The sequence below is a fragment of the Balaenoptera borealis genome, assembly GCF_965194805.1.
Source record: "Balaenoptera borealis genome assembly, chromosome: 1".
NCBI classification, from domain to species: domain Eukaryota; kingdom Metazoa; phylum Chordata; class Mammalia; order Artiodactyla; family Balaenopteridae; genus Balaenoptera; species Balaenoptera borealis.
Genome location: NC_138860.1, coordinates 30,949,700 through 30,973,151, shown reverse-complemented (window position 1 = coordinate 30,973,151; position 23,452 = coordinate 30,949,700). Strand labels below are relative to the sequence as shown.

Genomic DNA, 23,452 nt, shown 5'->3' with positions numbered 1-23,452 from the left:
GCCAGCCCTGCAAAGACAGAAGAAAACATAGAGATGTAAGTGCCAAAGACCTGGTGAAATGAATAAATAATTATAGAGCAAGCTGAGTTCATCTCAACTTCAACAGTATAACAATGATGAAAACAATAGAGCAAATATTGTATTAATTAATCTCTGCTAAATTTTAATTTTTTATAAACTTTTATTGTTCCCAACAATGCAGATTTTTTAAACTTATAAATATATGTAGAGAAAAGTGGAAACATTCAGTGTCCTCTGTAAAGTAAAGCATACTGTAAAGTATGCTCTGCTTGGAGTCATTCTGTTGGAAAAGGACCTGATTTAGGGATTAACAAATAATCAAATCCCAATGAGGATGAAATGCTGCTGCTCCTGACACAACAGTTGCCCCATAAATCCCTAACTTGTCCCACAGCCTCACATTCTTCAGGCTCAGAGGAGGAGGAAAACAAATTTATTAATTCTTTCTTTCCCTCAAGAAAACCTTCCATAGAAAAAGGGTGTGGTCATCTTTAAGTTTCCTGAAGCCCCTCTGAGGCAACTCTTTCTACCTGACATTTAGGAAGAATAGAAAGACAAGTAGCTGTGGTCGAAATTGTAGCTTTGTAATAGTTAAACTTTGTTCAATCTTTTGATGCCCTTTCTCTTATCAGACACCCAAGGCCCTCATGCCATCCTTCAATTTATAAAGTTATTGACTATGTTACTCTACTCAGATCTGTTTTCTCCTGCCCAACCTCAAACAAAGAGTTATCTCTTTCGTTCTCCTCCAACCCAAAGAACATCAAATCCATATTATTCAGGTGTTATGAAATGTAGCTACTTTATAATTCAAATGTCATTTAGTTTTGTATTGTCAAAAAGAGAAAAAAAGGAAAAGGCAAGATGAGACTTGAAGATTGTCACCTAACTGGAGAAACAGTCAAGTAATACTGACTCTCCCTGTTACAGGGACTGGGGAAATTCCTGGGAGGCAATAATACAAAGTCATTTTATTTGTTCTACTGAGAGTGAACTGAGACAAGAGCTGGGACTTGCTACCGAAGTAATAATGATCCTTACGTATCAGTCCACTAGCATGTTGTTTATAGGCTGCATAGAACCACATGATTCATTATTAATCTCTTATCTAGTTGCTTGATGCATGTTTCTTTGGCTCAGACCTGGAAAGTTACTTGATCCACCTCATTAATGATCTAGAAACATCATAGAATAACAGTTATCAGCATCCTCATAGTTAATCTCAATGTCATAAAACATTGTTTTACCTAGATCATTTGTGAAGTGGGTCAACAATATGTCATACATAAGAGTTAGGTTTTGAAATTTTTTAAATGATTTTTTAAAATAATGGAAGCAGTCAGAGTGTTACTCAGGTAATAATATACTATCAGCTGTGCTTTTTGAGCAGAAGAGAAAGAGTAAGTTTACAGTTATCAAGCAGAGAATTATATGTAAACTTCAGGCTATCTTATTTGTGACTGATCTGCCAATGAGTACTTCCATAAGAATTTGTCTTTCAGATGAATAACGTTCAAAATGGGCACATCATGTGTTGTGGAAAAAAACTCCTAGGCTGAAAGAGAGCAAATAGTTGAAGATAACTAGTTTAGTCTCATAAGGGACATATAGACCCCAAAGGAACAACTATTTCAGAAACAGACAGCCCTTGCTAATTCTACACACCGAATGAGTGCGAAATCACCCACAGGCACTCGGCAGAAGCAGAAATACTCTCTAAGGCAATATACTGATATCTGAAGCTTCAAACTACTGCAGTCCTTTTTCTTTTTTTAAGTCATCATTTCTTTTTTTATTGAAGTATAATTCATTTACAATGCAGTGTTAATTTCTGCTGTATAGCAAAGTGATTCAGTTATACATATATATTATTTTTCATATTCTTTTCCTTTACTGTTGATTACAGGATATTGAATATAGTTCCCTGTGCTATACAGTAGGACCTTGTTGTATAGTAGTTTGTATCTGTTAATCCCAAACTCCTAATTTATCCCTCCCCCACCCCCTTTCCCCTTTGGTAACCATAAGTTTGTTTTCTATGTCTGTGAGTCTGTTTCTGTTTTGTAAATAAGTTCATTTGTATTATATTTTAGATCCCACATATAAGTGATATCATATGGTATTTGTGTTTCTCTTTCTGATTTACTTCACTTAGTATGATAATCTCAAGGTCCATTCATGTTGCTGCAAATGGCACTGTTCATTCTTTTTAATGGCTGAATAATATATATATATATATATATAAATATATATATATATATCCATTCATCTGTTGATGGACATTTAGGTTGCTTCCATGTCTTGGATATTGCAAATAGTGCTGCTATAAACATTAGGGTGCATGTATCTTTTTGAACCATGGTTTTCTCTGGATATATACCCAGGAGTGGGATTGCTGGATCATATGGCAACTCTAGTTTTTTGAGGAACCTCCATACTGTCTTCCATAGTGGCTGCAGCAATTTACATTCCCACCAACAGTGTAGGAGAGTTCCCTTTTCTCCGTACCCTCTCCAGCATTTATTATTTGTAGATTTTTAATGATGGCCATTCTGTGGAGTGAGGTGATATCTCATTTAGTTTTGCTTTGCATTTCTCTAATAATTAGTGATGTTCAACATCTTTTCATGTGCTGGTTGGCCACCTGTATGTTTGGAGAAATGTCTATTTGGGTCTTATGCTCATTTTTAAAAATTGGTTTGTTTGTTTTTTTTGGTATGAGTTGTATGAGTTGTTTGTATATTTTGGAAATTAAGCCCTTGTTTGTCGCATTGTTTGCAAATATTTTCTCATATTCCATAGGTTGTCTTATCGTTTTGTTTCCTTTGCTGTGCAAAAGCTTTAAAGTTTGATTTGATCACATTTGTTTATTTTCATTTTATTTCTATTGCCTTGGGAGACTGACCTAAGAAAACATTGCTATGATTTATGTCAGAGAATGTTTTGCCTATATTCTCTTCAAGGAGTTTTATGATGTCATGTCTTATATTTAAGTCTTTAAGCCATTTTGAGTTTATTTTTGTGCTGGTATGAAGGAGTGTTCTAACATCATTGATTTACTTGTGGCTGTCCAGGTTTCCCATCACCACTTGCTGAAGAGATTGTCTTTTCTCCGTTGTATACTCTTGCTTCCTTTGTCATAGATCAATTGACTGTAGGTCAGTCGGTTTATTTCTGGGCTCTCTATTATGTTCCATTGATCCGTATGTGTGTTTTTGTGCCAATACCACATTGTTTTGGTTACTGTAGCTTGTAGTGTTGTCTGAAGTCTGGGAGGGTTACACCTCCAGGTTTGTTCTTTTTCCTCAGGATTGTCCTTTCCTTGCTTTGAAAATTCTGGGTCTTTTATGTTTCCATAAAAATTTTAGGATTACTTTTTCTAGTTCTGTGAAAAATGTTATGGGTAATTTGATAGGGATTGCATTAAGTCTGTAGATTGCTTTGGGTAGTATGGTCATTTTAACAATGTTAATTCTTCCAATCCAAAGGCATGGGATATCTTTCCATTTCTTTGAATCATTTTCAATTTCCTTTATCAATGTTTTATACTTCTCAGCATATAAGTCTTTTACCTCCTTGGTCAGGTTTATTCCTATGTATTTTATTTTTTTGATGTGATTTTAAAAAGGATTTTTTTTTTACATTCTCTTTCTGATATTTCATTGTTAGTGTAAAGAAATGCAACTGACTTCTGTATGATAATCTTGTATCCTGCTACCTTGCTGAATCCTTTTATCAGTTTTATTAGTTTTTGTGCAGAGTCTTTAGGGTTTTCTATATATAGAATCATGTCATCTGCATATAATGACAATTTTACCACTTCCCTTCCAATTTGGATACATTTTCTTTCTTTTCTTGTCCAATTGCTGTGGCTGGGACTTCCAATACCATGTTGAATAGAAGTGGTGAGAGTGGGCAACCTTGTCTTGTTCCAGATTTTAGGGGGAACGCTTTCAACTTTTAACCATTGAGTATTATGTTGGCTGTGGGTTTGTCATAAAAAACTTATTATATTGAGATATGTTCCCTCTTATACACACTTTAGTAAGAATTTTTATCACGATGGATGTTGAATTTTTTCAAGTGCTTTTTCTGCATTTATTGAGATGATCACATGTGGTTTTTGTCTTTTCTTTTGTTGATGTGGTATATTATGTTGATTGATTTGCATATGTTGAACCATCCTTGTGACCCTGGGATGAATCCAACTTGATCATGGTGTATAACCCCTTTTATGTGTTGTTGGATTTGGTTTGATAATATTTTATTGACGATTTTTACATCTGTATTCATCAAAGATATTGGCCTATAATTATATTATTTAGTATTGTCTTTGCCAGGTTTTGGTATCAGGGTGATGGTGGCTTCATAGAATGACTTTGGGAGTGTTCCCTCCTCTTCAATCTTTTGGTAGAGTATGAGAAGGGTCAGTATAATTTCTTTGTATGCTTGGTAGAATTCCCCAGTGAAGCCATCTGGTCCTAGACTTTTGTTTGCAGGGAGGTTTTTTTTTTGTTTGTTTTTTGTTTTTTTACATATTTTCTTTCCCTTCTAGTGATTGGTCTGTTCAAATTATCTCTTCCTTCTTGATTCAGTTTTGGTGGGCTGTATGTTTCTATAAAATTGTCCATGAAGTAATGGTTGTCCAATTTGTTGGCATATAATTGTTCATAGTGTTCTCTTGTGGGTTTTTTTGTATTTCTTCAGTACCCGTTGTTATTTCTCCTCTTTCATTTCTTATTTTGTTTATCTGGGTCCTCTTTTCTTCTTGGTGAGCCTGGCTAGATGGTTTGTCAATTTCTTTACCCTTTCAAGACCAGGTCTTGGTTTTATTGATTTTTTTTCCATTTTTTAAAATCTCTATTTTATTTATTTCCTCTCTGAACTTTATTAGGTCCTTCTATTTGCTGACTCTAGGTTTTATTTGTTCTTTTTCTAAATTCTTTCAGGTGGTAGTTTAGATTGTTTATTAGAGATTTTTCTTGTTTTTTGAGGAAAGCCTCTATCACTGTGAACCTCCCTCTAAGGACTGCTTTTTCTGCATCCCATAGATTTTGTATGGTTGTATTTTCATTGTCATTTGTCTTGAAGTATTTTTAAATTTCCTCTTTTATTTCATTGTTGACCCATTGGTTTTTTTAGTACCATGTTTTTTAGTCCCTGTGTAATTTGCTTTCCCCCCCTCTTTTCTCTTTCTGTGATTGATTTCTAGTTTCATGCCACTGTGATCAGAAAGGATGCTTGAAATAATTTCTATCCTCTTAAATTTGTTGAGGCTTGTTTTGTTCCTAGTATGTGGTCTATTCGAGAGAATGTTCCACGTGCACTTGAAAAGAATGTGTATTCTGGGCTCTATTTTTTCTGACTTTTTAAAAATTTTTTCTAAATTTCATTTATTTATTTATTTGTTTCTTTATTTTTATACAGCAGGTTCTTACTAGTTATCTATTTTATACATATTAGTGTATATATGTCAATCCCAATCTCCCAATTCATCCCACCACCACAACCTCCACCCCCTGCTTCCCCCCTTTGGTGTCCATATGTTTGTTCTCTACATCTGTGTCTTTATTTCTGCCTTGCAAACTGGTTCGTCTGTGCCCTTTTTCTAGATTCCACATATATGTGTTAATATATGATATTTGTTTTCCTCTTTCTGACTAACTTTACTCTGTATCACAGTCTCTAAATCCATCCATGTCTCTACAAATGACCCAATTTCGTTCCTTTTTATGGCTGACTAATATTCCATTGTGTATATGTACCACATCTTCTTTATCCATTCATCTGTCAATGGGAATTTAGGTTGCTTCCGTGACCTGGCTATTGTAAATCGTGCTGCAATGAATATTGGGGTGCATGTGGCTTTTTGAATTATGTTTTTCTCTAGGTATATGCCCAGTAGTGGGATTGCTGGGTCATATGGTAATTCTATTTTTAGTTTCTTAAGGAACCTTCATACTGTTCTCCATAGTGGCTGTATCAATTTACATTCCCACTAACAGTGCAAGAGGGTTCCCTTTTCTCCACACCCTCTCCAGCATTTGTTGTTTGTAGATTTTCTGATGATGCTCATGCTAATTGGTGTGAGATGATACCTCATTGTTGTTTTGATTTGCATTTCTCTAATGATTAGTGATGTTGAGCATCTTTTCATGTGTCTCTTGGCCATCTGTATATCTTCTTTGGAGAAATGTCTATTTAGGTCTTCTGCCCATTTTTGGATTGGGTTGTTTGTTTTTTTGATATTGAGCTGCATGAGCTGCTTGTAAATTCTGGAGATTATCTTTTGTCCATTGATTCATTTGCAAATATTTTCTCCCATTCTGAGGGTTGTCTTTTCATATTGTTTATCGTTTCCTGTGCTGTGCAAAAGGTTTTCAGTTACTTAGGTCCCATTTGTTTATTATTGTTTTTATTTCCATTACTCTAGGAGGTGGGTCAAAAAAGATCTTGCTGTGATTAATGTCAAAGAGTGTTCTTCCTGTGTTTTCCTCTAAGAGTTTTATAGTGTCCAGTCTTATATTTAGGTCTTTAATCCATTTGGAGTTTATTTTTGTGTTATGGTGTTAGGGAGTGTTCTAATTTCATTCTTTTACATGTAGCTGTCCAGTTTACCCATCACCACTTATTGAAGAGTCTGTCTTTTCTCCATTGTATCTCCTTGTCTCCTTTGTCATAGATTAGTTGACCATAAGTGTGTCAGTTTATCTCTGGTCTTTCTATCCTGTTCCATTGATCTATATTTCTGTTTTTGTGCCAGTACAATATTGTCTTGATTATTGTAGCTTTGTAGTATAGTCTGAAGTCAGGGACTCTGATTCCTCCAGCTCCATTTTTTTCCCTCAAGATTGCTTTGGCTATTCGGGGTCTTTTGTGTCTCCATACAAATTTTAAGATTTTTTGTTCTAGTTCTGTAAAAAATGCCACTGGTAATTTGACAGGGATTGCATTGAATCTGTAGATCGCTTTGTGTAGTATAGTCATTTTCACAATACTGATTCTTCCAATCCAAGAACATGGTATATCTCTCCATCTGTTTGTGTCATCTTTGATTTCTTTCATCAGTGTCTTATAGTTTTCTGAGTACAGGTCTTTTACCACATTTGGTAGGTTTATTCCTAGGTATTTTATTCTTTTCGTTGCAGTGGTGAATGGGATTGTTTCCTTAATTTCTCTTTCTGATCTTTCATTGTTAGTGTATAGGAATGCAAGAGATTTCTGTGCATTAACTTTGTATCCTGTAACTTTACCAAATTCATGATTAGCTCTAGTAGTTTTCTGGTGGCATCTTTAGGGTTTTTTATGTATAGTATCATGTCATTTGCAAACAGTGAGAGTTTTACTTCTTCTTTTCCAATTTGTATTCCTTTTATTTCTTTTTCTTCTCTGATTGCCATGGCTAGGACTTCCAAAACTATGCTGAATAATAGTGGTGAGAGTGGACATCCTTGTCTTGTTCCCAGTCTTAGAAGAAATTCTTGCAGTTTTTCACCATTGAGAATGATGTTTGCTGTGGTTTGTCATATATGGCCTTTATTATGTAAAGGTAGCTTCCCTGTATGCCCACTTTCTGGAGAGTTTTTATCCTAAATGTGTGTTGAATTTTGTCAAAAGCTTTTTCTGCATCTATTGGGATGATCATATTGTTTTTATTCTGAGGTGAGGTGTTAAAGTCCCCCACGATTATCTGTCAATAATTTTGTTCACTTATTTGTTTGTTACTGTCTATTTCCTCTTTTGGCTGTTGGCATTTGCCTTATGTATTGAGGTGCTCCTATTTTGGGTGCAATTTACAATTGTTATATCTTCTTCTAGGATTGATCCTTAGATCATTATGTAGGGTCCTTCCTTTGTCTTGTAACATTCTTTATTTTAAAGTCTATTTTATGTGATATGAGTATCGCTACTCCAGCTTTCTTTTGATTTCCATTTGCATGGAATATCTTTTTCCATCCCCTCACTTTCAGTCTGTATGTGTCCCCTGAAGTGGGTCTATTGTAGGCAGCATATATACGGGTCTTGTTTTTGTATCCGTTCAGCCAGCCTGTGTCTTTTGGTTGGAGCATTTAATCCATTCACGTTTAAGGTAATTACTGATATGTATGTTCCTATTACCATTTTCTTAATTGTTTTGAGTTTGTTTTTGTAGGTCCTTCTCTTCTCTTGTGTTTCCCACTTAAGGAAGTTCCTTTAGCATTTGTTGTAGAGCTGGTTTGGTGGTGCTGAATTCTCTTAGCTTTTGCTTTTCTGTAAAGCTTTTGATTTCTCTGTCGAATCTGAATGAAATCCTTGTTGGGTGCAGTAATCTTGGTTATAGGTTCTTCCCTTTCATCACTTTAAATACATCATGCCACTCCCTTCTGGCTTGTAGAGTTTCTACTGAGAAATCAGCTGTTAACCTTATGGGAGTTCCCTTGTATGTTATTTGTCATTTTTCCCTTGTTGCTTTTAATAATTTTTCTTTGTCTTTAATGTTTGTCAATTTGATTGCTATGTGTCTCGGCATGTTTCTCCTTGTATTTATCCTGCCTGGGACTCTCTGCCCTTCCTGGACTTTGGTGGATATTTCCTTTCCCATGTTAGGGACGTTTTCGACTATAATCTCTTCAAATATTTTCTCGGGTCATTTTTGTCTCTCTTCTCCTTCTGGGACCCCTATAATGTGAACGTTGGTGCATTTAATGTTATACCAGAGGTCTCTTAGGCTGTCTTCATTTCTTTTCATTCTTTTTTCTTTATTCTGTTCCATGGCATTGATTTCCCTCCATTCTCTTTTCCAGGTCACTTATCCATTCTTCTGCCTCAGTTGTTCTGCTATTGATTCCTTCTAGTGTATTGTTCATTTCAGTTATTGTATTGTTCATCTCTGTTTATTTGTTGTTTAATTCTTCTATATCTTTGTTAAACATTTCTTGCATCTTTTTGATATTTGCCTCCATTCTTTATCCAACTTCCTGGATCATCTTCAGTATCATTATTCTGAATTCTTTTTCTAGAAGGTTGCCTATTTACACTTTATTTAGCTGTTTTTCTGGAGTTTTATCTTATTGCTTCATCTGGTACATAGTCCTTTGTCTTTTCATTTTGTGTATCTTTCTGTGAATGTGGTTTTCGTTCCACAGGCTGCAGAATTGTAGTTCTTCTTGCTTCTGCTGTTTGCCCTCTGGTAGGTGAGGCTATCTAAGAGGCTTGTGCAAGGTTCCTGATGGGAGGGACTGGTGGTGGGTAGAGCTGGGTGTTGCTCTGGTGGGCAGAGCTCAGTAAATCTTTAATCCACTTGCCTGCTGACAGGAGGAGCTGGGTTCCCTCCCTGTTTGTTGTTTGGCCTGAGGCGACCCAGCACTGGAGGCTACAGGCTCTTTGGTGTGTCTAATGGTGGACTCCAGGAGGGTTCATGCCAAGGAATACTTCCCAGAACTTCTGCTGCCAGTGTCCTTGTCATTTCAGTGAGCCACAGCCACCCCCCACCCCGCCTTTATGTATTCTCTTTCCCACTGCTTTATGTGTGCCCTCCAAGAGTGGAGTCTCTGCTTTCCCCAGTCCTGTCAAAGTCCTGAAATCAAATCCCGCTAGCCTTCAAAGTCCAATTTCCTGGGAATTCCTCCTCTTGTTGCCAGACCCCCAGGTTGGGAAGCCTGACCTGGGGCTCAGAACCTTCACTCCAGTGGGTGGACTTCTGTGGTATAATTGTTCTCCAGTTTGTGAGTCACCCACCCAGTGGTTACGGGATTTGATTTTATTGTGATTGTACCCCTCCTACCATCTCATTTCAGCTTCTCCTTTGTCTTTGGATGTGGGTGTCTTTTTTGGTAAGTTCCAGTGTCTTCCTGCTGATGATTGTTCAGCAGTTAGTTGTGATTCTGGTGCTCTCACAAAAGGGAGTCTCTGAGCTTTTTTGCATGTAATGTCCTGAAAATATCAAGTCTAACTGTTCTATTGTGTCATTTAGGATCTCTGTTGCCTTACTGATTTTGTCTTGAAGATCTGTCCATTGATGTTAGTGGGGTGTAAAAGTCTCCTAATATGATAATATTCCATTCAATTTCTCCCTTTATGTCTCTTAGTATTTGTTTTATATATTTAGGTGTTCCTATGTTGGCTGCATATATGTTAATGAGTGTAATAGCCTCTTATTGATCCCTTTATCATTGTCTAGTGTCCTTCTTTATCTTTCTTTATGTCCTTTGTTTTAAAGTCTATTTTGTCTGACATGACTGTTGCTACCCTGACTTTCTTATCATTTCCATTTCATGAAATATCTTTTTCCATCTCCTCACTTTCAATCTGTGTGTTGTTTGCCATAAAGACAGCAAGTTGTAGGCTCTTGTTTTATTATCCAATCTGCCATTCTGTTTTTTGACTGGAGCATTTAATCCATTGACATTTAAGGTAAATTTGATTAGATATGTATTTCTTCCCTTTTTAAACCTTATTTTCCAGTTGATTTTGTATTTTTTCTTTGTTCCTTTATTTTTCTTTTTGTTTTTCCTTTTGTGGTTTGATGGATTTCTTTTGCATTATGATTGTGTTCTCTGCTTTTTGGTTTCTGTAAATCTATTGTGTTTTTGATTTGTAGTTATCCTGTTTTTCAAGTATGTTAACCCATTACTATATCTACTTGCTTTAGACTGGTAGTCATATAGGCTCAAACACATTCTAAAAAATAAATTTACATTTCCTTAGCCCCCACCCCCCACATTTGATGATTTTGATGTCCTCTTTCACATCTTCATGTTTATCCTTTTGCTGTTCATTCTAGTTATCTGCTCTTTCACAAGAATTTTTTTGCTTTTTTTTTTTTTTTAATTTGTGTACTGGCTTATTTGAGTGATTTACATTCCAACTGTGATTTTCTCTTTCCTGTAGATTCTTGCTTCTTTTCTATTTAGAGAAGAACTTTCAATATTTCTTTTAGGATAGGTTTAGTATTGCTGTATTCTGTTAGTTTTTGCTTATCTGAGAAATTTTTATCTCTTCTATTCTAAATGATAATCTTGCTGGGTAGAATATCCTATGTTGTAAGTGTTTCCCTTTCAGTACTTTGAATATATCTTGCTATTCCCTTCTGGCCTGCAAACTTTCTGTAGAGAAATCAGCTGATAGCCTTATGGGGCTTCTCTTGTAACTAAGTCTTTGTTTTTCTCTTGCTGCCTTTACAATCCTCTCTTTATCTTTGACTTTTGCCATTTTAATTACAATGCATCTTGGTGTAGGTCTGTTTGGGTTCATCTTGTTTGGGACCCTGTGTGCTTCCTGTATCTGGATATCTGTTTCCTTCTTTAAGTTTGGGAAGTTTTCAGCCATAAGTTATTCAAATGCAGTTTTAATCCCTTCTTCTCCTTCTGGGATCCCTATTATGTGTAGATTGGGACACTTTATATTATCCCATGGGTCTTGTATAGTGCTTTCATTTTTTTTTTAATATGTCTCTGTGTCTTCTGTTCGATTGCATGTTTTCTATTTTTTTATCTTGCAGATCATTTATTCGTTCTTCTGCATTATTTAGTTTTGTATTTATTGCCTTTAGTGCAGCTTTCATTTTGGCAAATGAATTTTCTAATTTTAATTGTCTTCTCTTTATAGTTTCTAGTTCTTTTTTACAGTGATCTGCATTTCTATCGATAGCCTTTCTTAATTCCTTCAGTATTTCTATTAACTCTTTTCTGAACTCAGGATATAATAGACTGGAAAGTTCTGTTTCATTGTTGTTCTTTCAGGGGAATTCTCTTGATTGTTTAACTGAGAGTGGTTCCTCTGCTTCTTCATTTTACTTATATTTCTCTATGAATTTAGGAGAAACAGTTATCTACTGTGTTCTTGAAAGGTTGTTTTTATGTGGGAGCATCCCTGTGTAGCATGCATGAGTCTAATATTTTTGGTGTGAGAGTTATTTTTAGTATGAATGCCTACCATGTCTTTCCTCAGTGTGTGCTGCCCTTTATCCCTTTGTTAAGTTGTGTGATTGGTGTTGTGGTGAACAGAGCCTGCACTGGATGTTGAGTGGGGCCTCCTCTTTGTCTGTTGTTGTCACAGCCCTGTTGGGGGTAGGGTCTGCTCCCCAGTTGTTGGAGCAGAAGATCCCATATCTGTTTCTCAGCTGCAGTGTGAGGTAGGTGGGACTGGAGCACTTTTGCCTGGAGAGGAGCCACTGGGTATTCCTCCCTAGGAGCTGTCCACTAGGAAGTGCACTCTGTGCACTCTGTGGTGTCTGTCACCCATTGTGCGGGCTCACAAAGTACATGGTTTTTGACACTGCCCTCAGCCCCACCTCAACCATGGGGATGCAGGTGATTGGCCTGGATGTTCTTCAGGCACTGTGCTCACAAAGCCACCAGTGCAGATTCATCAGTGCAGATTTGCTGAAGTTAGGCATCGGGACCACCACAGTTGTGCACTTATACCTGCCATGGGAGCTATGGAATCAGTCCAGTCCCCAGCTCTGCCTCTGTATGTGCCCACCCACAAAGACTGCAGCTGCTATCACTGGACCCACCCCAGTTACAGGAGCACCAGTAATCCACTTGGATGTCCAGCAGGCACTGAGTTCACAAAGCTGCCACTGGTGGCATAAATCTGTGGATCACACAGCTGCTGGCACATGGCTCAGATTTCAGCCCTTCTTTCTAAGTCATGCAGCCCCTGGGGACTGGCTCAGATTTCAGCTCTGCCTCTGCATGTGGACAACCCACTGTTGCTTGCGCACTCTTAGAGTTTGTAGAGGTGGAGCCATGCCCACTGTGATCATGCTGAGAATGAGGCTGCTATGGCAGGGCAGTGTCCCTCCCTTCATGCTTGTGTTAACAATGGGGCTTCTATGGTGGACCAGGGCCAGTCCTGTGCACACCTGTGGTTGTTGCTCAGACCACACTCCAGCCCCCTCAGGCTGTCTCCATGGAGCCAACCCCAATCTCCTGTCTGTCTGCTGAAGCCCAAATTTCAGCAGCCAGCTCCCACACACCAGCAGACATGCATTTCGGTCTGGGGAGTACCGGGAGGTGGCCAGGACTGTCTGTGCTGGTCTCTCTCTGTTCTGCCTGTCACAATCCCGCTGCTGCACTCTCCTCTGAGCCTCTGAAGCTCCCTATGTATCCTGACATTTATCTCAGCTGTTGAAGGGTGTTCCTGGGAAATTTTCCTCTTTCACAGCTCCCTCCCAGGGGTGCGGGTCCCCTACCAATTCCTTTTTTCCCCCCCTTTCATCTTACTTGGTTACATGGTAATCTGTCTTGAAGCTTTGGTTGTATGAGATCTTCTGTCAACATTCAGTAGGTATTCTGTGAGAATTGTTCCACGTGTAGATGTATTTCTGATGTATTTGTGGGAGGAGGTGAGTTCCACGTCCTTCTATTCTGCCATCTTGATCTTCCTCCTGCAGTTTTTTTTTTAATTTTCAAAAAGAATTTTGAACACTCAGTTTAAAATTCTCATATGGGAATTAGATAACATGAGTACCTACTCCCCCCAAATAAATAACCATCAAAACAAACCCATAAGGGAAAAGGTTGATAACATTTGATATTTTAAAACTCAGAATATCTTTTCATCAAAACACATCATTAAGAAAGCAAAAAGGCAAGCCACAGAGTAGAAGAAGTTATTTGCAATATATAAAAAGAATAAAACTCATATCAAGTGTCAGTTAAAAAAAAAAGACCACCCAAAAGAAAAATGAACACTATACAGAGGAAGAAAAGCAAATGTGAATGAACAGGAGAAAAGGTGCCCAACTTCCTTAATAATCAGAGAATGCAAATTAAAATGACAGTGAGATAGAGTACACACCAACCAGACCAGCAAAAAGTAGATGTACTAGCGAAGTACATGCTGATGAGGATGTAGCAGAAGAGAAACTTCTATACACTGTGTCAAGTAAAAGTTAGTATAATACTTTGGAACATAACTGTGGTTTATTTTGGAAAGTTAAAAATATGCATAACCAGTATGTAATTCCTATGCATACTCATATGTATGTGTACTACATTGTATATACAAGGTTGGTCAAGCAGCAGCATTATTCAAAATATTAAAAAATTGGAAACACCCAAATATCCATCAGCAGTAGAATGGATAAGTGAAAACAAGTGAACTAGAACTCCATGGAATAACACAGATGGATCTTAAGAAACATAATATTGAGAAAAAAAGGAAATTTCAGAGAAAAAAACCCGACATAAATTCATTTACAGTAAAGTTTAAAAAGAGGCAAAAGGGCAAAACTGAAGCATTTTAAGGATGCTTGTATGAATGGTGGTTACCTATGTGAAGGGGATGGTGATCGGCAGGGAACACATATAGACTTTTGAGGTTCTGGCAATGTTTTTTTGTAGCCTGAGTGGTGAATACATGGGTGCTTGCTTTACAATAAGTTATTGTACTGTACACTTGTGTTTTATGTACTTTAGTTTTTTGTGTTACAGTCCACAATTTTAAAAAACAAATGAAACTGTTCTCTGTATATTGGAATTCTTGAGTTTATGTTGTAAATGAAAAAATAGAGCGTGGAAAAGCATGTAAAATTGGCTACTATTTATGAAAAGGAAGGGAGGAGGAGGGAGGGAAGGGGAGAGAGAGAGAGAGAGAGAGAGAGAGCTGTTTACAGAAGAGTAGGGAAACCCAGACACCAAAACAGTGGCTGTCTCTGGGCAGGAGAAATAGGTGGCCAAGGGACAGGGTTAGAAGAAAAATGACTATTCACTGTATACCCTTTTGTGCCTCTTGTATTTCATACCATGTGAATGTAATATTACGTATTCTAAATAAATAAATAAAAATTCCTAACAACAACTTTTTCTAGCAACTCTAACCATACTTATCCACAAGGGGTCACTATTGAATGATGTCTAACTCTAGTTCCTCACCAGGGAAAAAACGTTCTGAAGTCTGTCTGCCCTCGCCAGGGAGAAAGCATCTTCATTTACGTTCTGACTTTATTTTACACATCATGTTCCATTTTTAAAAAAACCCTCAATTCAAAAATATGCACAAAAAATTTCAAATATGCTTTTAAAATGGGGTGAAAGAAGACAAAGAAGTGGAAAGATAATATGAAGCCATGAATGAATTTACAAAAAGCATAATATTAACCATCTCCCCTAGTGTTAATGCACAAATTAGATTCTAACGTTTCTAGCATTTGATGCAAAAAAAGACAATCCATGAGGACCATTTAGCTGAAATTCCTGACCAGTCTTAATAACAATAATAATCCACAGATCAATTATGAAACCATGCCATCTTCCTAAAAAAAGTGTAAGATGCTCTAGGACATGAGACCAGGGAAGTTTCATTCATGGTTAGTCATGGATGAAAATGAAAGTAAGAATACACGGTTTAGAAAAGGAAGAAGAAAAGCTGTAAAACCGTGCTTTAAAAATTCTGTTTTACGCATAAGATAGTGAGTGGCTTCGCTTGGCTGGATTTTTCAAAATTTGATTATTGCAATGAATTCCCTTTTTTCCTAAAGTTGAGCTGATTGTCCTCTGGGCAACTAACGGGTTAAATGCTACCTTCTAAGTTCAAGGAAAATTAGCCTTGCTCAAATAATGCTGCTGGCTCACAAATGCAGGGCTTCGGGCAGAGTAAAGACCGGAGGAAATCAGTGTGTAGGAGACAGTTTTCTCCGTGACAAGACCAGCAAAAATTATGGAAACCACTTTGGCAGTGATGGATTCTTCTGATATTCAAAGGAAAAATATAGCTGTCATTGGTGGTGGCTTGGTAAGAATCTATTTGGATATATTATTCCTGTTAGCGGTAGTATATTAATTATCATTACTCCTTTTTATTTGTTTATCAGAGATTAACTTCTTTAATTTTTTTCTTCCAGTTTTATTGAGGTGTAATTGACATACAGCGCTGTATAAGTTTAAAGTGTACAGCATAATGATTTGACTTATATACATGAGATGATTGCTGCAATAAGTTTAGTGAACATTATCCCTCATCTCATACAGATACAAAATAAAAGAAAAAGAAAAAATATCTTCCTTGTGATGAGAACTCTTAGGATTTACTTTCTTAACTTTCATATATAACATATAGTAGTATTAATTACATGTTATACATTACACCCTTAGTGCTTATTTACATTATAACTGTAAGTTTGTACTTTTTGACCACGTGTTTGTTGTCATACAGAGATAGCATATTATTATTGACTATATTCCTCACGATGTACAGTTCATTTATCTTGTAAGTGGAAGTTTGTACCTCTAATCTTCCTTACCTATTTCACGTATTTTAATGATTATTACTAATCACTTGTAAGGATTGTTCACTTTCTTTTGAAACTTTTCTGATGTTTAAATACACCTTTTTAAAATGTGGTATTAGTTTAGTTTGCTCTTTTCTAGAAAAGTGATTTTATTTCCATTAAATACAAAAGTGTCTGCTTTCCCTTGCTTTTTCAGTACAGCATTTTTTAAAATAGAAAATAAAGCAAATCGAATTTGATTAATCCCCAAATTGGCTACTTTTAAAAAAACAGATTATTAGTGTAAATAGTCATTTTGATCAAAACATTTGCCCCACTTTGGTTAATAACTCAGTTTATACTGTCTAATAAGAATAAAAGGGTCAAGAAACACGAAGTTAATGCAAAACTATCATGTTGAATGTTCACTAGTTATCTGAGTACTTGGGAGTAAAACCTGTTTAGTCACCTTATTTGGCTGGTGCAGTGGAGCTGGTCCTAGGGTGGTGAAGTTAGGCCTCCTGTCTCACAGAGCCGGTGAGATGAAGGGGCCGAGATGGCCCACATTTAGCAAGATGTAGGAGGGGGCTCTCCTCTGCTTCTGTCGTTATTATATGAAAGCTAGTTCTGCTTAACGTGGGGCTGCCTCAGCTAAACTGTATTTCCCTTCCCTTAGCAGAACTCTTATTTTGGAGTAAAAATATCCCCATTAGTTAAAGTTTAATCATTTTGATTTTGCTTTTGGTCTAATCATTTGCAGGCCTTTAGTTCATTCATTCATTTACTCAACAAAAATTTATTAAGGGCCTAATATGTGCCAGACACTGTTCTGGGTTGTATATAGATCAGTATATTTTATATCGCACATAGAGTTATACAGTTTGTACTAATTCTGACTTTTGTTTTGCCTTCTTTCTTGTGTTTTCCCCAAAGTACGATGACAGTTCTAACATTTCTGGTTCTAAATTTCAAAATGCTAAGGAAGGCTACCACATGCTGTGTTGGCCAATGCACGTGACATGTGTCATCATTTCTTCATACTTCACACCAGGCTTCAGTCCAGTTTTTTCCTATCTAAATTTTGCATAAAATGAGAATTCATGTATTCAACAAAATCTTATTGGGTGCCAGCTATGTGCCATCATTGCTTTAGGTATAGGGATACAGTGGTGAGCATTCAGTAAGGAGAAAGACAATGGAGAGGAAAACGAATCAATAAATTCGGTGAGACCTAAGCACTATGAAGGAAATGCAAGCAGGGTAATGTAGTGTCTTAACGGGTGTCCGTTTAGAGTGTGCTCAGGGACAGCCTTTCTGAGGAGGAGGCATATGACCTGAATAATGAGAAGGAAGCAACCATGCAAAGGGCTACAGAAAAAGCATTTCGGGTAGATGAACGACTGTCTGAAGAGAAACACTGAGGCGATAGATAATGGGCTGGGCACTTTCTTGGAGCAGACAGAAGGCAGAAAGAATGAGTGTGGAGAAGAGTAGCTGCTGAGGCTGGGGAGACTGAAATAGCCAGAGATCTTAGGATCTTAGAGGGCAAGGCAGACAGATTTTATCCCAGACACAATGGAAAGCCACTGGAAGATTTTAGGTAGGAAAGCAAGCTGCGATTTTAAGATTCCTTAGGCTGTTATGTAGAGAAGAGTTGGAAAAACTGTAAGGAGACCAGATACACCAGTTAAGAGGCTGTTGTGTTTGACCAAGACTTGGACTAGGGTGGCAGCAGTGATATATCTTAAAATGTCTCTTAGAAGTCCAAGGGGAGATAACAAACATGTGATTGGATATATGATTTTGGAAGGCATAAAAATGTAGGTATCATCCACAGATTCCTCCCTGAATAACACTTGAACTCTTCATCATGTAAACACGTCATTATCTGTGCATGCATACATACATGTGCTAGAAAATAGAAGACATGAATTAATACACGTGTATTAAGAAGCAACTAAAATTCCTCTGCAAAGGAATTCTATTTACCTTATTGCTCAGGTCCATGCCTAGGAATCAGGTTTGATTCTTTTTTTCATTTTATGCAAACCCCATTCATTCCTCTTTCACTCTACCAGTGAGCCTTGGTGGCTCTATATCCAAGATATATTTCAATTCTGGCCGTTGCTAACATCCTAGTCCAGGCCATCTTCATCCTTCATCCATAGTCCTGATTTCCTCCTAAGTGGTCTCCCAGCTTCTACTCTTATCCACAGGCAGTGGATAAGCAGCAGCCACTTTTAAATCATTAGTGTGATAATTATCACTGTTTGCTTAAAACCTTCCAGTGGTTTCCCATTACAAATAAAATAAAATCCAAACTCCTTACCAAAGGCCCTACAGGAACTGAGCCTGTCTATCTGCCTGGCCTCATCTTTTCCCTGTTTTTTGTTTTTTTGTATTATTTATCAGTATCTGAAATTATACACTTTATTTGTTTTTGGTAAATAAGTAAACTATTTATTAAATATCTACTCTAACTAGGATATAGACTCTTATGGCTGGAACCATGCCTAACATTGCTTAATGTCATTATTTAGTTAGTATTTGTCAGATGAATATTTGTCATTTGAATGAATGAGAGGGATGAAAAACTCTTCTTAATGATATGAAGGTAAAAGAAATTTCATATTGGATGGAAGTCTGAATATTGAGGAAATTAAGAGAAAAAACATTGATTAAACAGAGCAATTCAAGAAGGTTAAATTCAATACATAAAGGACAAAATTATTTTCTTGCCCATCTACTTCCTTGAGTTTTTTTTCCCACCTTTCCCATACTCTTCCTCGCCATGGACTGATCCTAGCCCTTCATACTGTCTACTACATTAAAGACTCTCTCTGGGCCCCAGGGGAAAAAATGCAATGGAGCTGAGAACCTTTACTCAGAAGTCCAAAGAATATAGTGAACTTATTTTTTTCCCAATGGTGCCTTGCCTAGTGAAAGATTACCCTTAGAATTTGTCTTTGCTCTAGCATAGTGATTATCTGATTCTGTGATTAACCAGCTGATTTCTGTTCTTTGAAGACATGTCAAGTCCAAAAGGTCAGAAGGAGCCAATAGATCAATGAAAGAATCTTACTCAGAAACTAAAGGTGAAAGAAACTGTAAACCATGATCATAAATTGGTGAAAGTTTAGCTACTGAAGAGTGGAAAAAGATGTTAAAACAGTTTTTCAAGAACGTTAATCTGGATATTTAGCAAAATGACTGTATTGACTTAGTTACCTTCCTTCTTGTGTGCAACACTGCTCCCAACCCCTTCCCCTGCAATGGTGATTACCTCCTGGAAGCTGGGGGAACCTCTCTTCCTGCAAATGCGTACAGAGCTTTGCTTGCCTTTCTCACAGACTGCATTCTGTTAAAGTTATAGATATGCGTAGTGTATTCCCCATAGAAGGTTTTTAACTTCATGAGTCTAAAGATTTTCTTATCTTTGGGTCCTGCTCCCTTTCCTTTTATGAAGGTTATCCCAGTGCCTTATACTGTCAAACACACTAAAATATTTTGTGTGCATGAGTTTGCTTTCAGAACAAAATGGGGGATTATGCTCTTAGAAGTTATGGGCAATTAAAAGAAAGACAATATTTTTCATCAGAATGGAATCATAAGGAATGCAGTCCTTTGAAGGACTAATTTGAAAAACAATCTCTACTTTTCAGGCTGGAAGGAGTTTTACAGTTTTCCAATTCTAACAAGTTGACCTAGGGGAAAAAACTGCCACACAAGCCGCCTTACTTTGTGTTAGAGTGAGACGTGTTTTCTTCACAAAGTGACAAGCCAGAGAAGTCAAAAGAAAGGCCATCTATCCTGCATATGTGTCCTTAAGATATGTAGGTATTCAGGTCCATGGTATTCAGAAATGCTGCTTCTAGGTGACTATTTTCAATGTTTACAGGTATGATGGAAATGACCAGAGATTTCAGTGACAACTACAGCTACTGAGCCCTCACTTTTTGGCTGAAGTTTAAGAGTTTTAGCTGAAAGGACTATTAAGCATTCCAGCCTTAGCTGCAGCCTTCTGTTGAAGTATGTGTGCATTGTTCTGGCACACACTTTGAAGATGTATTTTAGGGCAATATTGAAGCATTTCTTTTGTCTCCCTGCTGACAAGCAACCCCACTCCATTCTCCCTATGTTTGACCCAGCAAAATTATCCATTAAGAGCTATTTAGAGGGTAAAGTCATTCAAAACATCAGGGTAAGGAGACTTGTGCATTTTATGACTTACTGTTGTTAATTGTGCCCTCTCCCCTAGTATTCAAGTCATTGCCTTTGAAACTGCTTGACCTTGATTCTATGAGAGGTTGTGTCTCACTTCTATAGATGATAATTCTGTCACAGATTTATTGGCTCAAAATAGTCCTGATGCCGAATTGGCCCTAGATGGTGTTTTCTGCCCTTTCTCCCTAGGATCTTTCCCCTCAGAGCTCACTCTTCACTCAGCTCAGTTGAACAGAAAGAGCATAAGACAGTGAGGAGAAGGAGGAGAGGCTGTAACCAGCTGGAAGCCCAAGAAATCTTACCCTCTCTGCGTCTTGTTTTCTTCATCATGGGCTAAAACTAGGTCCCTAGGTCTTTTTTTTTTTTTTTTAATTTGTTTTATTTTTATTATTTATTTATTTATTAACATCTTTATTGGAGTATAATTGCTTTACAATGGTGTGTTAGTTTCTGCTTTATAACAAAGTGAATCAGCTATACATATACATATATCCCAGTATCCCCTCCCTCTTTCTTGCATCTCCCTCCCTCCCACCCTCCCTATCCCACTCCTCTAGGTGGTCACAAAGCACTGAGCTGATCTCCCTGTGCTATGCAGCTGCTTCCCACTAGCTATCTATTTTACATTTGGTAGTATATATAAGTCCATGCCTCTCTCTCACTTCTTCCCAGCTTACACTTCCCGCTCCCCGTGTCCTCAAATCCATTCTCTATGTCTGCGTCTTTATTCCTGTCCTGCCCCTAGGTTCTTCAGGACCATCTTTTTTTTTTTTTTTTTTTTTTTAGATTCCATATATATGTGTTAGCATACGGTATTGTTTTTCTCTTTCTGACTTACTTCACTCTGTATGACAGTCTCTAGGTCCATCCACCTCACTACAGATAACTCAATTTCGTTTCTTTCACGGCTGAGAAATATTCCATTGTATATATGTGTCGGTCCCTAGGTCTTTTAATTCTACAATTATGCTGCTTCTTTTTCATACTTCCTCACTCACAGATCTCTAGCTTTGTTCTCAATGTAGTATTCGTAAAAACAGAAATCAAATGTCACCCAGAATTTTTACTTTCTCCAAAATAAATATTCTGGACACATATAAACCATCAAATGTTTCATAATCTTTGGTTCAAGGTCTATATATAGTTCCATATATAGGTCTATATATAGTTGGTTCAAGAGTATACTTTTTATTTTATGCAAATATTGATGAGACAAACCATGTAAATAACTTAATTACCTTTATTATTATTTTTTTATTAATATTAAAATAAACAAAACTCTATTCACTCCACTCTTGTTTTCTGCTCTTCAGGCACTAAAACCTGTGTATGAAAAACCTTTATTACTTCCCTGATATCTAGCAACTTCTACAAACAGAAGTAGAGTGGATTTTTTTGTGACCACAGATGTCATCCTGCATTTGCTCAATGGCTAGGGATAAGTTTTCATCTCACTCTACCAGCTTTCCTCAATCTCTTTTGTAATTTTGCTTGTGCTTCATTTCCTCCCACCGAACAAGTTTTCTTTCAGCTATCTTGCTCAAGTATCTATATTTCTCTAACACACCAAACTAACATTTTGAGATTTTTTTTTTTTTTCTGCCTTGATGGACTTCTAAGGTGCCTCATAAATCCTGCTCTCACCTACATAAAACAGAATTCCTTGCTCAGAGTTTATTTCATTTGCTACCTGATGAGCAGTACCTGGAATGGAACCAGTAACTCTAGACAGATCAAAGTATTATTAACTGCCTACAAGGAACGTGTTTTGCTTTCCTTTTCATTGGTTCCAAAATACTCTGTTTGTCCATCTGTCCATAAACATCTGTCCATCCACCTATTCATCTATCTGTCCACTCAAAGAGAAAAGAGCACTCCTCCACTGTTGATGATAATCTAAATTGGTACTTTTTTCTGGAGGACAATTTGAAAAAATACATGCTGATTGTCTTAAAAATAGGGGGGAATTGCGGAAAGCAGCATCAGCGCTCTCTCTCGAAGTCAGCCTCAGCAAGGCGCTGCATTTAGAGGAACAACCTGAGGGGAATTAAAAGCATTAGAATCTTTAATGTGGTCTCTCAAAAACACCAAATCTGGAGTATGTTCAAAACCTGTAACAAAACCTTCTAAAAATCTCACTCACTCTCAATCTCTTTCACGTACTTTGCAGCTATTCTAAAAACAAAACCAAAGAAGATACAGCAAACTCCTCCCACACTCCAGGCAATCAAAATCATCTCCTCCACTTATCTCAGATTGTCTTCTCCCTCCTTTCTCGTTACCCTGTTATATTTATTCCATTCCTCCCTGCTACTAAGGCCTAAGAGCCAATGGGGCAGACAGAAAGAGGGTGTAGATCTCAGAAGTTTCTGAGAGTTTGGTCCCTGCCACTAAGACTTGTGCTTTGATGGACCATTTCATTACTGTGATTTTATCAAAAGAACTCAGTGGGCACCATGCAATCATTTATAATCCTAAAAAATTAAAATAACTCAAATATACAAATATAAGGGCACTGCATATAATGAAATGTAATGTAATTATCAAGTATTATGATTTAAAATATTTTATGACTTGGAAATATATTCACAGTATACTATTCATTTTTTAAAGGAAATTATGAAATAAAATATATATCCTGCTACCATTTTTAAAAGAAATATCGTTTGCTTTACATACATAGAAAATCTTAACACTGGTTCTCCCTGATGGTAAGATTGCGGGAGATTACTTTTTTCTTCATGTTTATCTGTATTTTCTAATTTTTTATTAAAAAATGTTAAGGTTTTTACTAAGTATCAGGTCTGTACCAGAAATAGAAAGATTGATAAAGTACAAGCCATACATCACATATCATTATTCCCTGGGCAGTCACAGCCTGGTGGGAAAGTCAGACAGGAATGTAAATAAATAATTTAGTTAATTATGAGAGATGTTAAAACACACATATATATATACACATATACACACACATACACACATATATACATTCATGGAATTAAAGAAGAAAAG

The 23,452-nt window shown here is 36.9% G+C and overlaps 1 protein-coding gene and 1 long non-coding RNA gene across 2 annotated transcripts in view; both read left to right on the top strand.

The window, feature by feature from the left end:
- The window catches only part of LOC309605589, a 582,281-nt gene that overhangs the window by 12,030 nt on the left and 546,799 nt on the right, over nt 1-23,452 (top strand). The window lies entirely within an intron of this gene.
- The window catches only part of KMO (kynurenine 3-monooxygenase), a 59,340-nt gene continuing 47,623 nt past the window's right edge, over nt 11,736-23,452 (top strand). Inside the window, exon 1 of the mRNA XM_082340964.1 lies at nt 11,736-15,741. Within this exon, the coding sequence (XP_082197090.1) occupies nt 15,667-15,741 (75 nt within the window). The 5' untranslated portion in view covers nt 11,736-15,666. The remainder of the gene's footprint in view (nt 15,742-23,452) is intronic.